Genomic DNA, 17,074 nt, shown 5'->3' on the forward strand with positions numbered 1-17,074 from the left:
CTTTTTATACATGTTTCTCTTGTACATTATATGTTAAGATTTACATAGAGTATTTAGTCATGTTCAGGGTCAAAATTTCACCTTTAGAGACCTTCTTCTTGTTCTTCGATTTATTAGAAGCGCTATCCCGCCTACTCACAAGTCGAGATGGAGTCTATTTTCCTGTACTTTCTCGCCCACTTCGTCCGGTCTTTAGCATTCATTGGATACTGAATCAAATCAAATCAAAATATTTTTTATTCAACTAATCTTTTAAGTACTTTTGAATCAGGATCTACCACTGGTTCGGAATGCCTTTTCTACCAAGAAGAACCAGCAAGAAACTCGGCGAATGCTCTTTTGAAAGATTTGATATAGAATAGGTACTATGCCATAAGTGTAATTGAAGTCCCGCGCATTGCTGGAGCGAGCTGCAGGTCAAATCCACGCTCTTTTATCATTTACCTACATAATCTTCGATTGTATTATAGTATGCTTTCTTCTTTTTGCCACAAAGTCTAAATAAATTAGAAAAAAACACATTTGTGCATTTTCAATGTGAGTACTTTTTCCATGAAATGCAATTTCCTGTATGTATAAGTTACATCGTTGAAACTATTACAAAGGAGACACATAATTAGAGCAAAAACGACGCGCTGACCTGAGGAAAACATAATGAAAAATTAATGTAGGCATAATTGTGCTGCAGTGGACTTCACGCATCCGTGCTAAAGGTGCTACAAATAACTCTGCAACAATAATATAATTTTGTTATCCTAGCTTAAATTTTAATTTAACTTAAAATAAATTACATGCATAATCCATACCCTACTTCCATCCATATTAACCATACCAATATTTAAGAATGCAAAAATGTGTTTGTCTGTCTGTGTCTGTTTGTCTGTCTGCTAGCTTTCACGGCCCGACAGTCTAAGCGATTTTAAGCTGAAGTCTTAACCATTAGGCTTATTAACCACTGACTAATATTAATATGCCCCAAATAGAGACCATTGAACGATTCTCAGAAATAATTTCTAGGCCTTTATCTCACTGTGATGATAAAACTACAAACAGTGCAGAATTTTAATGGGCATTGTGACATTCGTCATTGCCTGTCATCACTCAACCCAACAAATTGAACCGACAGTTGTAGCAACTGCTAATGGTGAGTGACGTGGCAATAGATGGTTCATGGATAGTTCTAATTAACAGGACCGCACTGAATATCTGATTAAGGTATATTCATTCCACTTATAATGTACTTACGTCGATATATCAACGCAGATAATTTGACCGATGACATATTAAGTAATTATTATTATAATATCTGTTGCTAAGATTCTCGTAGATTGACTAACTATAGTAATTATATGAAGTGTATTTATATTAATTAATTAATAATTTAATAGAAGTGGTCATTGATAAGATCTTACCAACTTTTCTAGTAGAAACTGCATTCCAAACCAGCGCGTTGATAGAGCTGCCATAAACATGTATGTTTGCTGGTGAACCATGCTTGTCAAATATGATATACCTATATAATATACATATATATATAACTACCGTGATAGCCTAGTGGTTAAGACATTCGCCTCCTATTCGGGAGGTTGTAAGTTTGATCCCGGGCACGCACCTTTAACTTTTCGGAGTTAAGTGCGTCACTTACTATCACTTGCTACAATGGTGAACGAAAACATTGTTAGAAAACCTGCATGTCTGAGAGTTCAAGTAAAAGTAAAAAAGTCAAAGTCAAAATCATTTATTCAAAGTAGGTAGTACAATTGTACTGCGTTTGATGGTCGGAATTGTTAAATCTGTACGATATAGTGGTGATAACTTAAAACTGAAGCTACGAGGGTTCCAAACGCGCCCAAGTCTGAGAAGAGCCCACAGCAAACTCAGCCGGGTATTCTTTTTTTTATTATCGCCACATTACAAGTAGATGTCCATAATGTTCGCAAAGGTATCTGCCAATCAACACGTGACCAACCTTGTCGTTCTGAGAGGAGATCTGACAATAGTAGGCTGGCGATGGGTCAATCATGATGATGTTACATCTAATTTATCAAATCTTATAACTTAATGAGGTAAAAAACCAAGGTTCTACCTAACAGGTTACTAAAATCGAAACCCATCTGTAATACGAATAAATAGGCCTAGCAAATGAGTACAGTAATCTACTAGGCCATTGTTTAACAAACTAAGTAGTCTTCAGTAAGTATATTTAACCGGATAACTTTAGAATGTCATGTTGAGCGCACTGCATTAAAACAGTGTATTTGCTTCAAAGTTCAAAGACAATTCGAATAGTTTCGAAGCTGTTATAATAGAAAACCCTGTTTCAAGTATGGGTTTATTGAACGGTTGTTAATAAGTTAAATGTAAGAAAAAGTTTTTTAAAGTACTAAAAATTGATGTAGTCATGTAGTCAAAATGACATCCTCTTTCTAAAAAGTTCTTAAAAATAAAGCAAATGAGTCCATATTCGATTGTTATGCTATAAGCCATCAGTTCTAATGGCCACATCACACCTCCTTCATAGACACTGAATGGGATCACAATCATCTATCATCATCCAAACCACACGTGTTTGTTAAATTTCAACTCAATCGAACAGCTGTTGAAAGTAACTGGAAAATCTGTTACCAATCCAATGGAATAAGTCAACCTATAATACCATTAAAAGCTTTTCGAAAATTGGATAAAGTAGTTAGTCGACATTGTCCGATAACATTATGTTAGTTAGATATTTTTGGATTCATGTCTAACTTACTTTAAAGGCTTTATAGTTGCTTTATAGAGGTTTAATTTTGCATAATGTCAAAAAACATTTGGTCCATTTTATGTAAAGGATAAATTAATTCACTTGTTACAAATTTATTTAAGTTTCTTTTTATTGCCATAATTAAAAGTAGTTATTTAAACGTAAAGTTTCTTCGTGAACTATTAAAGTAAGTAAAATATTTCACAATTTAAAAAGACAAAACACCGAAGATGTCGTGACGTTGTACAGATTTGCATAAAGAGCAACTATTCACCGATTACCGCATGCCACGAAACAAGTGATAAGAGACAGCGGTTGCTTGGAAATTATTTAGCTTAAGGGCCTGTTTTACAACCTACAGATAAACCTTATCTAAAGAATAAAATTGATGTTATGAGAGTTTTTCTTTCGGAAATCTGTCAAAATATCAAACTTATCCGTCAGATAAAGTTTATCTGGCGATTGTGAAGCAAGGCCTTAATATTTTAGCGAGGTGGGGGTTCGATCCCGGCCACGCACCTTTAACTTTTCAGACATACCTATGTGTGTTTTAAGAAATTAAAACACATATAATCACTTGCTTTAACAATGCAGAAAACATCGGGAGGCATGCATTTTTCCGCATGCCTGAGAGTTCTCCATAATGCTTCAAAGGTGTGTGAAGTCTGTCAAACTGCACTTTGCCAGCGTAGTGGATTATGGCCATATCCTTCTGATTCTGAGAGGAGATCCGTGTTCAGAAGTGGGTAGGTGGTGGATCGATGATAATGATGATGATTTAATATCAACAAAACTCTTCTTTTTTTACAACTCCCACTGCCAAGGATCACTTGTAGAGGTCACTCATAGAGATAAGTGTTTTCCTATCCACTTTTTATCTTTTTCTTTTTACTTTCGTTAATTTTTCATCAGAATAAAAAAAATGCACGTTTTATATATCAACGACACGCTAGAGTGTGTGGCTTGGGACGAGGTGTACGACATCGTACTAAGCGCACGCGATGCTCGCTCATCATGAAATTAATATCAGTTTCTAAATAAGTGTCCCGAAATAACGTCCCGACAAAATGTATCTGATAATTTAGAGTTTTAGCAATTTGCCATTTGTTTGCGTCGTTTTTTAATAAAGTTTGCCAGTAAATTATGATAAAACTGTTTTAGGAACTGTTTATAACATTTGCGTTTGGAACAATTTGGATTTGAAATTGTATCGCTTTGCTAACTCACATAATACTTATTTCCCATATTTCCATTTAGAAAATGATCATAAAAACACAAAAACGTAGCTTGCGACATACCACCCGATCTGAATCCGATCCGTGGGTTGAATCAAATAAAAACGTAGTATGTTTCTATGACCAGATAAAGGTTTTCAAGGTCAGGAAAAAATGGAAATGTGTCATAATGTTGAAATGCAGAGCGTCATGGTGTGATATTTGCGCGAACAATAAGCCAAAGAGAATTTCTACGTATGGAAATGCGATTTTCTGGAAATTTTTAGGGAACCTTTATAGGATCACTTTGTTGTCTGTCTGTCGGTCTGTTTGTCCGTCCGTCCGTCCATCCGTCCGTCAGTCGTGTCTGTCAAGAAAACCTATAGGGTACTTTCCGTTGACCTAGAATCATAAAATTTGGCAGCTAGGTAGGTCTTATAGTACAAGTAAAGAAAAAAATCAGAAAACCGTGAATTTGTTGTTACATCACAGAAAAAATAATTAAAATGTTTTTTTAATTTTCAAAGTAAGATAACTATACCAAGTGGGACACCATATGAAAGAGCTTTACTTGAATATTCTAAAACAGATTTGTATTTATTTTTAAGCATAATAGTTTTTGATTTATCGTGCAAAATGTCTGAAAAATACCCGAGTACGGAACCCTCGGTGCGCCAGTCTGACTCCCACTTGGTCGGTTTTTTATAAAAGTACTAAGTAGTAAGTAGTAAGTACTAAGTAGTAAGTAACAAATAACTTACTTACTGGAGCTCTTCCTTCCGCCTTCACCGATCTACCACAGAACAGCGAAAAATCGTGAGCGTTTGGCATCCTTATGTGGTCAGCATCTAATCTACTCGCACCAAACGTTTTTGCTCAACGTTTCTGATACGTACTGCTACTCATTTGGTACACCTAAGTTATACGTGTTTCCTACCACGTAAAACTTATGTACCTTCAAGCCAAGCGCGCTTTAACTTAGACCTCATCTTTGCTTTCCTTGAGGCATGATTGTCGTTAAGTGCTACCCTATCCTGTAGTTAAAAAAGCTCTTTCAAAAGCACGACTGGACACCATTTCTTTTGTCTAACAGCACCTTTGTCGTATGAGGTCATATTCTTACCATGCAAAGATCGAAACAATGGGTGTCATCCCTCTAATAGGCATTGTTGTGTAGACAACGCTAGAACAGTGGTATCATATTCACCGGAAAATACTGTAATGAGAGCCTTATTACCTCTTCTATTTTTACGTACAGTGCATACTTAGAGCTAGGCAGTTTTAGGAGCACTGAGATTCGTAAGGAGTAAATTAAATGTAAGAAAAAACATTTAAAAGAGTTTAATTTGAAAAGATTTAAACTTTGTTTTGAAAATTTTAGGTATTATTGATACGGATGTCTCCTTAGAAATATCGTACCTATTAGGACATTAATATACAAATAAGTATGATTGAAATCCCTACACCAGCATAAAAAGAGCTGTTAATTTTATACTCCTCCTAAAAATATAAATCTGTTTTTAGTATTATTAATTCACAAATAAGTCTAGTAACAGATAGATTGATTGGTATTTAGAAAATCACCATCATGATATAAAACAAGTGTAAATTAAAAATTTATAACACCCCCGACGATCCAAAGTATTTGAGTTTTCCAAAACATCATTTTCAAATAAATGATTATGTATTTAGGCAACGTCCATCTTGACAGCTTGACATTTGTCAATTGACATAATATTATGAACCTAACGATTATCTAACCTTCTTTTCTACAAGAAAACTAGAAAAGAGCTGATAACTCTTAAACGGCTGAACCAATTTTTTTAGATTATAGCTAAGAACACTCTCGATCAAGCCACCTTTCAAACAAAAAAAACTAAATTAAAATCGGTTCATTCGTTTAGGCGCTACGATGCCACAGACAGATACACAGATACACAGATACACAGATACACAGACACACAGACACACAGATACACACGTCAAACTTATAACACCCCTCTTTTTGGGTCGGGGGTTAATAACAGGTAAAATTGAATCTCATTAACACCGTCAAAATGATTATACGTATATTATTTATTATATTAACCTATAAGGCTTTACAATTCAAAGGTATTACGTGGTACTAAAAAAAGACACATTTAGTTTTAAAGCTAGAAACATACTCTACTAACATATAGAAAACACCGGCGTGGTTCCGTAAACGAGTCAAGCCGACATTTTTTAAATCTACCTATCAAAAGGAAAAGTACCTACTTCATCAGTAAATTCCTTTTTCGTATTGTAATCTTATCTAATATATAAAAAAAAAATATTGGAGACTAGTAAAAGTGTCTGATTTAATACCATGACCGTACAATTAAATAGGTGGCGCGTGAGTTGCATTGCAACACGTGTCGGGTATGAGCTGGAACTATAATATTATGCTACAAGTGCGGCATGATGAAAATTATAGTCGAGGTGCAAATAATACCCGAGCCGAAGGCAAGCGTATGAAATAACGCCGACAGTGTAATTTATTCATACGTGTAACATACAAAGTTTTACAATATATTTGGGTGTAAAATGCAAAATCACTAAAAATAACTCTATTTCATTTATTAACAATTGCGCCTTGAATGACCTTAATTAATATAAAAAGTAAATATCTATAAAAAGTGTATTTATAAATATTTTTAATAAAACATTAGCTGATGCTTACAACTTCGTGTGTTTAGATTTTTAAAAACCCGGTTGAATTCTTTGTTTTTCCAGGATAAAATTAGCCTATATGTCACTTCAAACAAAACAAAAGTCTTCAACCAGTGTGTCCTTCCTGTCCTCACCTATGGTGCTGAAACGTGGACACTGACAAATGGCCTTGTTCACAAATTCAAAGTTGCTCAGCGAGCTATGGCTATGTTAGGAGTTTCACTGAGGGATAAGATCCGAAATGAGGAGATCCGCAGGAGAACCAAGGTCACTGACATAGCCCAAACTATTACAAGCTGAAGTGGCAGTGGGCAGGCCATGCCTGTCGTAGAGGCGATGGCCGTTGGAGCCGGAAAGTCCTTGAGTGGAGACCGCGTTTAAGCAAACGTAGTGTGGGACGCCCTCCAGCACGATGGACCGACGATATAAAGCGGCTGGCGGGAAGTGGCTGGATGAGGAAGGCTGAGGACCGGGTGTGGTGGCGCTCTATAGGGAAGGCCTATATCCAACAGTGGACGTCCATAGGCTGATGATGATGATGATGATGATGATATGTCACTACTTATATAGTTCTTTAACTATATTATCCAAGCAAGAAATCACGTCCATCCTTTGCTTTTGATTTGATTGAAGGATTAACCAACAGACCAACATTTATAATATGGGTACCTAGTGATAATATATTTTGCCAATAATATTGATAAAATAAAAAGCTAAGCTAAAAACTTTTTTCTAAACAGTTCAAAAAACTTTTCTTCTTTAACTTTTTGTTTGAAATGTCCAGTCTGTCCGTTAAAATATTCAATATGCATCCACAACTACACCACGAGAACCTCAGCCAAGCAATCTATTTGATTATGTTTTTACTCAGGGAACAATAATAGTTGCGTAGGCAATTTTCCATGGCCAATTTATAGGACATTAGTTTGCTGGGCGATTGGTTTCGCTGTGTACAGCTGTCTATGTAGAACGCTTATGTTATAAAGTCATTCAAAGTTTTGTCAAAGGAAGGAAGGAAGGCAAAGGATTTGACCTTGGCATTTTGTTGATGGGTTTAACCGCTATTGGTCAGAAAAAAATCTTACCACAGCCCACTGAAATGGTAGAAAACTAGTATAAGTACATACACGGGAAAAAGTTTGCCATATAAAATAACAGTTATTCATTGTGTCAATTTGATGAGCCCCATCGAATTAGAATACCGGGAAATAAAATTGACACTTTGTTGATTCAAATGATATTCGTATTGACACTATTATATGTTGATAGATGTCTCATCTCTAACATTGTTTTGGTTCCAAGTGCGCTCACTACTGCCACAGTTTTGTCTATTAGCGCAAAAATGCGCTCAGGATTTCAGCCGAATATTGAACCTATTTAAATAAAAATATGGACAGTTTTTATCAATAATGTCAACAAACATCAAAAAATACTTAGCATTTGGAGCGTCCGTAAAACACTGTTTCAATGATTTCAATATTGATCTTCTTAAAATATTATTTCAATAATAGCATAATAGTTAATTAGTGAGGACTTCATCCATCCAATTATTTAAAAAAATTGACAGCATATCAACGGTGTACTAGGATTGGACCTAGTGGATCGTAATCAAACCATAGATATGAATCAAACTGAACTTTGATCCAAGCTGTATGTTATTGGAGTCTACCTCAATATAAAGTGCCTCACTAATCCACACTAATGTTATAAATGTAAAAGTGTGTCTGTCTGTCTGCTAAATTTTCACTGCCTATCTGTTAAACCGACGACTGATTTAGACGAAAAGTACAGAGATAGCTTATATCCGGGAGACGGACATGGTACTTACCTATTACCGCGGTAAATTCCCATGAGATTCAAAAAACCAAAATCCATGCCTACCTACTTAGTCGCGGGCATTGTCTAGATATAAATAGCTCAATATTAAGAGATAGGTACTAAGGCAAGTGTATCATATTATAGGTATTCTTGATAGAACAAGTGTAAATTAAAAATTTATAACACCCCCGACAAGTGAAGGTTACAGTAACTAGAAAAGAGCTGATAACTTTCAAACGGCTGAACCGATTTTCTTGGATTATAGCTAAGAACACTCTCGATCAAACCACCTTACAAAAAAAAACTAGATTATAATCGGTTCATTCGTTTAGGAGCTACGATGCCACAGACACACGTCAAACTTGTAACACCCCTCTTTTTGGGTCGGGGGTAAAAAGATGTATCCAGGAGAAATGGTGTGCCATGATTACAGTGCTTTCTTTGTAAAGCATGACATACTTCGCGATGTTCACATAGCATGTACTTACCTTTTTGTTTGGATAAGAAATAGCGATAAGCCTCTTTAGATCTTAGATTCGGTAGCTTTATTTACCAAACACTTTTGATTACTTGAAGGAATATCCTTGAATATTGAAAAAATATAACTCCGTCTTTTTGTATCAGTCTTTGCTAACTTTGTTCAATTTATAAGGCGCCACGATGGAATTATGTATTATATTATATAAACAACCAAAATACCAACGGGGCGGAGTGCCGGATGTCTCAACTATATTTCACTAACGAAATACATAAAATAACTATATTTTTATATTTGAAATAAGCATGGGATGGTACTAAATGAAACAAGCTTACATGTCAAAGCGAAACAATAATTTATTTTTGTACTAGTTGATGCCCGCGAACTCGTCCACGTGGATTTAGGTTTTTAAAAATCCCATGAGATTTTTTGATTTTCCGGGAATTAAGTAGCCTATGTCCGTCCACGGGATACAAGCTACCTACTTATGTGCCAATAACAGAGATACAGACACACTTTCACATTTATAATATTAGTATCGGACATGAATTATAACTAACTTAGAAAAAGGCGGAAGATGAACCCAAACAGTGTTACTTATCGACTTGCAGTTTTTACGATTGCATTGTTAAAGGAGGCTAACGACTAGTTATATGTGTCAGGGAGACTTTAAAAGAAACCTACAAAGGGTTCATTTGTTAATGAAATTTTTCAATCTTTACTAATATCTAATACTAAATCTACTAAAAAATATTTTTTACAATGTGTAAGTTTCTATGTATGACTTATATCTGAAACTAATGATCCGATTCTAAAATTGTTTCACTATACATTGCTACATTATGCCAAAGTATTACAGTGTATGGATTATATCACGCGGATGAAGTCACGGGCAGAAGCTATAGTCTAAATATATAAAAGGAAAAGCTGATTGACTGACTGACTGATCTGTCGGATCGGACTGAAAGGCGTGCAGACAGTTATAATGACAAAGATATCCGCTAAGAAAGGATTTTTGAAAATACAACCCCTAAAGGGGTAAAATAGGGGTTTAAAATTTGTGTAATCCAACCGGACAAAGTCGCGGACGTAAGCCAGCTGCTAATATTAGAATACAAGTAAAACAGCCAAATTCGCTCTCAAGTGTTAAAATTTTTCATATAAGCGATATTGATTTTTATTTAAATACAAGAAAAAGATAATTGTATGTGGTTTCAGTTATAAAAATCAGCAAGAAAACACCAAAGAAATCATTCACCTGCTCCCTAAGACGTTGTATAAAAGCGTGATTTTATATAAAAATGCAAAAAACATAAACACTAGTGGAGGTGCTAGCGTCCTGAGTATTTCAAAAGAGTTCCATTAATATTACGAGCCGTTAATGAACGGTGGTATGCAAAACGCGTTTACAGAACTAAATCTTTTTGAACTTAGTTTTGAGTGTGAGAAAAATGAAACATATTTTATTCTAGCCCTACATATTTTTTTAAAAATCCAGATTCAAGTAAGCCCTTGACTGCCGTTTCACCTGGTGGTAAGTGATGACGCAGTCTAAGATGGAAGCGGGCTGACCTAGAAGAAGTATGGCAGTTTTTTATTAAACCCATACCCCTTTGGTTTCTACACGGCATCGTAGCGTAACGCTAAAACGTTTTTTTTTTTATAAAAGAATATTAGCCATTTTAATAATGACTAACATTCGCCTTTCCCCTCCAACTAAGCGTAAAGCTTGTGCTAGGAGTGGGTACGACAATAGTGCAACGGCTGGGGTTTGAACCGCCGACCTTTCGGAATTCAGTCCACTCCTATAACCGTTGAGCTATTGAGGCTTATAAGTGTGAGTGAGAGAGTGCTTTGGCGGCACGGTTTGCCGGTAAGGTGGTAACTACCACGGCCGAAGCCTCCCACCAAAAATTTAGAAATTATAAAATTCCGCACCCCTGATGGGCATCGAACCTGGGACCTCCCACTAATAACACCACAGTGCTTAACCACTGCCCCAGGGAGAGCAACATGTCTTTTTCTAGTTTTCATAAAACAGGTAATTTTAGTCAAATGAAAAAAAAAATTGAAAATCTAGTAGGCCCAGATATTTTTCCCGAGCATACCAATAGCAAACTATAAATATATCGTGTTTGTAATGTGTTTGTATGACGACTAATAGAAAAACCAGATGTTTCGATTTGGTTACAAGAATAACATGATGGCCTGTACCTATTTACCTTGTAATGTCTATTTTTATTTTTGATCTATGGATTTTTCTTAATGAAATTGAAACAATTTACAAATATACTAACCGGTCAAATGTGAGTTGGACTCGCACACGAAGGTTCCGTACCGCTCTACAAGAAATAACATTTTGATTTTTTTAATTTTTATTTTGAAATTTTTATTTTTGGTTATAGTAGCAATAGAAATACATATTCTGTAAAAAAATCAACTCTCTATATATTACGGTTCACGAGATACAGTCCGCTGACAGACGGACAGACGGACGGACAGTGGAGGCTTAGTAATAGGGTCCCGTTGATGCCCTTTGGGTACGAAAGCCTGAAATCGGATATTTATGACTATGATTTTATTTATTTACAATACATAAACATACATTTTCCAATTTAACAACAATGCAAGCTAACAAATAAACCGTTAACATAGGTTGTCGGTTACAATTACAACTTAAATTCAATATCTGCTTAATTATTACTTACTCTACGGGTTAATTATTAGTTTACAATATGCGAGTTTCATGTAGAACTATATCATGACACCAACGAACTGAATTGATTCAATAATGGTTGAAACAAAATTGTCTAAAAGGCCAGTTGCAAACCAAGCGGTAATAAAAAACGGAACCCAAAAATTGATCAAGTGCGTATCAGAAGACCCATAAATTAGGGTTCCGTAACCATGCTAAGTTGCTAAAACTTCAGTGGTCATTATTTCTTAAATTCTTTATCCAGGAACAAAATTAATACAATCAAATTTTTAAATAATAATTTTTGCTCTTCAATTGGGAGTTTATTTAATAAATTATTCATTTATTCAGCCAAATTCTGAAAAATATGTATTTGTAAATTATTTTGACGATTCAAAAACAATTATTGTAAAAGTTTATTTGAATAAAAAATATATTCTATTCTTCTTTTATTGTAATGGCAACCGTTTGACAGAGGTTTCAACTCCTTTTCGGATTCACCTCAAATGCCGCTGTAAATAGCTTTTTGCTTTTTTTTACAAAAAGTTATATTTCAAAGAGGCACAAATACCTTTTAAGATGGGTCTCTCCGTCACTCGCTCCATACAAACGTAGTTCCAATTTCATTTGAATATTAAGCAACCAAAGTGCATCAAATTTTGCAGACATATTCTAGAAACTAATATCTATGCCTGTGGTTTTTCAGATTTCTGTTAAAATATTCGGTTTCAAAGTTACGGTGTCTTAAAAATTCACATACAAATCTTTGAGCTCCTGTAATTTTGAAACTACATATTTTTAGAAAAATCTAAAACACCACAGGCATAGATATTAGTTTCTAGAATATGTCTGCAAAATTTCATGGACTTAGGTTGCTTAATATTCAAATGAAATTGGAACTACGATTGTATGGAGTAAGTGACGGAGAGAGCCCTGATAAAGTGCTGTTGACATAAAAATAAAGTATTTTATTTATATAAGGTAGTTCTCCTCAAATGTTTAACACACGCAAATTAAATAATACACAGAACGTATTAAAACATACATATGATATTGTCAGAAAACAAACCTACAAACAAACAGTCGCATTTATAATTATTATTAATATATACCTAGGTAGTGATTAGTCAACGTATTTTTATTTTTATCGACTATTGAAATGTTGTAAAATGATTTACATTAACCCAGATTTCAGCCGTAAAAATAATTTTAGGACGTCTCCTGTTACTATTCCAAGAAAATATTGATCGTAAAAGATAAACGAAGTAATAAAAGTCGCTTGGTATTAACACATTAGTAATATAATGCAAATACTTTGTAGTAATAAAATTAGCCTTTAAATTATTTAATATTAATTTAAGCACAAGTACCACCAGTGAAGTGATTCCTTAATAACCCACGTTTTTCTTTTAAAGTATTTTACGAAACATTAAAGACAAATTTTCAATAACTTCTCAAGTGTGGCCTTAGTAGTAAATCCTATGAACAAAGCCGGCGAGAAATTCAGCGTTTTGTTTTGAATCCAATGGTAGATGCGACGGGTCTTGCCGCGAAATTCAAATTTTATTTGATTTTTCGCAATTTGTAAACTAACACGACAAAGTAGGCTTATGGTATATTAATTGCGACAATAAAAGTATCACCCTCACAGATTTATACAAAAATCTTTACTTGAAAGGGTCCAGTTTGAGAAATTAGCTTTAGTATCGACTATAACTCACAAATTATTCGATACTATTTCTTAAACTGGACCCTTTCAAGTAAAGATTTTTATATAAAACGTCTTTGTCGTATTAATTTACAAATTGCGAAAAACCTAATAAAATTTGAATTTCTCGGGCAGACCCGTCGCTTGCCCCTTATATACCGTTATACGTCAGTGTTAGTAATGATGATTTTCATTTTCATTTCACCAACATGTGCGATCACGGTCAAACTCTAAACAAAATATTATATTAAATCCTTTTAATAATATTATATTAAGTTCAAAGTAGCTTCCCGCCGTCTGTATCTCTGTACTATGTTTTAAACTACGCAACGAATTTTAATGTAGTTTTCATCAATAGAAAGAGTGATTATAGAGGAAGCTTTATGTGTATAGATTAATTGGTTTGTGTTAATTTGTTGAAATATGACGATAATAACTATTCATAACTCAAAATTTTAAAAACCCCCGACATAAAAACCTCTATAAGAAAACTAGAAAAGAGCTGATAACTTACAAACAGCTGAACCGATTTTCTTCGATTATAGCTAAAAACACTATCGATCAAGCCACCTTTCAAACAAAAAAAAAAAAACTAAATTAAAATCGGTTCATTCGTTTAGGAGCTACGATGCTACAGACAGATACACAGATACACACGTCAAACTTATAACACCCCCCTTTTTGGGTCGGGGGTTAGTAAGATGTCGGAAGAAATCTAGCCGACTGAGACCTTTCATCGAAAATACTGTCTTTTTCTCTTGGAATATATAACAAAAATAATCACTCTGACAGCTCATTAGTTATATATATTTCACCCGTGCGAAGCCGGAGCGGATCACTAGTTTATCAACTAATTCTGGAGTGTGGAGGAACAGTAAGGCAACTGTCAGAAAACAGTTGGAAAACTGTTGAAAATTAAATTGTGTTCAGGACCCGGTGAAAACGAAATAAATGCGACTGCTCAGTGATTAAAATGATCGTCCATAGAGGAGCCGCGTTTTGTCTCCTCACGATTATATCAATCGTTCGAGCGCAAATCTACCGTAAGTACTTTTGTCTCCTATTTATTATATACTAAATGATGCTCGCGACTTCGTCCGTGTGGATTTAGGTTTTTAAAGATCCTTTGGGAACTGTTAGATTTTCCGGGACAAAAAGTTCCCTATGTCAATTACAGGGACGCAAGCTACCTCGGTACCAAATTTCATACTGTAAATCGGTTAAGTGGATGGGTTTTTGGAATCCTGTGAGAACTCTATGATTTTCCGGGATACTAAGTAGCCTATGTCCGTCCCCGAGATATAAGCTAACCCTGTATCAAATTTCGTCAGAATCGGTTAAACTGTTGGGCCGTGAAAAGGTAGCAGACAGACAGACAGACAGATGGACAGACAGACAAACAGACACACTTCCGCATTTATAATATTAGTATGGATAAATGATGACCGCGACTTCGTCTGCGTCTATTTAGGTTTTTGAAAATCCCGTGGGAAGTCTTTGCTTTTCCGGAATAAAAAGTTGTCTATGTCAATGTCCGAGACGCAATCTACCTCTGTATCAAATTTCATATAAATCGGTTTAACGATGGACCTTTGAGAATCCCGTGGGAACTTTTTAATTTTCCACGATAAGAAGTAGCCTATATCCATCCCCGGGATGTAAGGTAACTCTGTATATAATTTCATCAAAATGGTTAAACTGTTGGGCCGTGAAATGCTAGCAGACGGACAGACACACTTTCGCATTAATAATATTAGTATGGATGGATATGGAAGTATGAATATTGCGCTCAGAGACTGAAAATGTTCATTGTGCGAAAAAACAGCTCACAACGTATTGTGGCAATCACAGAAAAAGCACGACGCAAAATTCGTGTTATGGTTCTTATGAAAATTCTCACTACACGTTGTAGAACAGAAAAGCCACATAGTAAAACTCCTATAATGTTTATTATCCTATTCTATTCGACCACAACGCATTCGCAACCATTCGATCTTTGAGTGTAAATTACTACTTACTTATTTGATGGCCGTGGCTTCGTTCGCGTGGATTTAGAATTTTCAAAAATATCCTATGCAAGATACAGCTCTGCAAAATTTCGATCAATATGGATTTAGTGATTGAACGGTAATCGTATCTAATAATTATAACTATTGATATAAGACTTATTTCGTGATTTAACATCATTACCCATAACGATGGGGCTGTGGTGCTGCGAAAGGTAATCAGAGCTGTAACGGGCAGTAGCGATCTACCCAGTTTCTCATTCTTTTCACAGGAATTCCATGAGCTGTCCGGAAAGAGACACTTCCAACGTCATATCCAAAGTTAATAATTACGTTGCATAATAATTTTATTCTACTTTTAACAGGCCAAGAGACAGACACACTTTCGTATTTTTTATTTTTGTTTAGATAATTATGCCTATCAGTGTACCTACTGTCCTGTTCCTGCAGTTTACCGAGGATCTGCTTGTTATTCTAAACTGACTTTAAGTGATTATAATCGGACTTCGGCAAACTTAACGATCTAAACTAGTAGCACACATTTTGAATCGTAAAATTCCTTCAATAAGGTTGGTTTATAAAGTGTTTATCTTCAAGGCAGATGCATGTAAGCAGTGATATTCGAAACTAGAATGTTCAATGTTGTAAGAAACTCAATGGATAACGTTGATACGATAGTTCGCGAAAGGTCGGCATGGCAATGACACGACGGACGGGTGGACGGACAGACAGACAGACAGACAGACAGACAGACAGCAAAGTGATCCTATAAGGGTTTCGTTTTTCCTTTTGAGATACGGAACCGTAAAAATTACTGAAAGATTGACATTTCATCGAAAATGCTGTCTTACTCTTTTGAAATATAACAAAATAGCCGCACTGACACCACACTAGCTGACATTTAGTATATACATTGCACTCGTACGAAGCCGGGGCGGGTCACTAGTTTACTATATTTACTTGACGATTTAAAAACACTTGTAAAGTATATTTGAATTTTTTTTTCTATTCCTAGTTAAATTAATTTACTTTTATTGACAAGTGTAAATTAAAAATTATAACACCCCCGACAAGAGAAGGTTACAGTAACAAGAAAAGAGGTGATAACTTTCAAACGGCTGAACCAATTTTTCAACAAACAAAAAAACTTAATTAAAATCGGTTCATTAGTTTAGGAGCTACGATGACACAGACACACAGATACCTACACACGTCAAACTTATAACACCCATCTTTTTGGGTTGGGGGTTAAAAACTTCATAATACTATATTCATTTCTATCAGAGTTAAAGCAAGAGAGATATCGATAAAAACTAAAATAGCCCACACGGATGGCAAATATTTTATCGACATCCATTCATTCCGATATCGCTTGCATTGACAATTTTACAGATTGAATTTGCAGATAATTATTTATATACTATACAAATTTAAGGGTTCAAAAGGCGTATTTAATCATTCAATTCGGTCAATTCACGGTTCACACTGTTTGTTAACATGCTTCGAGTTGAGAATGTTTAGACAAGTCAAGAACAGTTTTACGATTTCAGCAAAATATTTTTAAAGTAGATAATATAGGGCCCACACTAAACTATACAATTTTTGTCACCTCAGAAATAGCAACCCGTCCGCAGGCAATGCAATAATATTTTTGTGTGAACATAAATAGATAAATTATAGTTACTTATTAATTGTTAGACAAGGCTGCAAAGTTATTATTT

At 34.9% G+C, this 17,074-nt stretch overlaps 1 protein-coding gene across 19 annotated transcripts in view; it reads left to right on the plus strand.

Moving 5' to 3' along the window:
• Nucleotides 1-17,074, plus strand: part of LOC123880334 (basement membrane-specific heparan sulfate proteoglycan core protein-like) — a 189,292-nt gene that overhangs the window by 113,233 nt on the left and 58,985 nt on the right. Inside the window, exon 2 of one of the 19 annotated variants that reach the window (XM_045928416.1) lies at nt 14,278-14,390. The exons of the other annotated variants lie outside the window; for them this stretch is intronic. Within the exon in view, the coding sequence (XP_045784372.1) occupies nt 14,321-14,390 (70 nt within the window). The 5' untranslated portion in view covers nt 14,278-14,320. The remainder of the gene's footprint in view (nt 1-14,277; nt 14,391-17,074) is intronic. 19 annotated transcript variants of the gene reach the window in all.

The sequence above is a fragment of the Maniola jurtina genome, chromosome Z, assembly GCF_905333055.1.
Source record: "Maniola jurtina chromosome Z, ilManJurt1.1, whole genome shotgun sequence".
NCBI classification, from domain to species: domain Eukaryota; kingdom Metazoa; phylum Arthropoda; class Insecta; order Lepidoptera; family Nymphalidae; genus Maniola; species Maniola jurtina.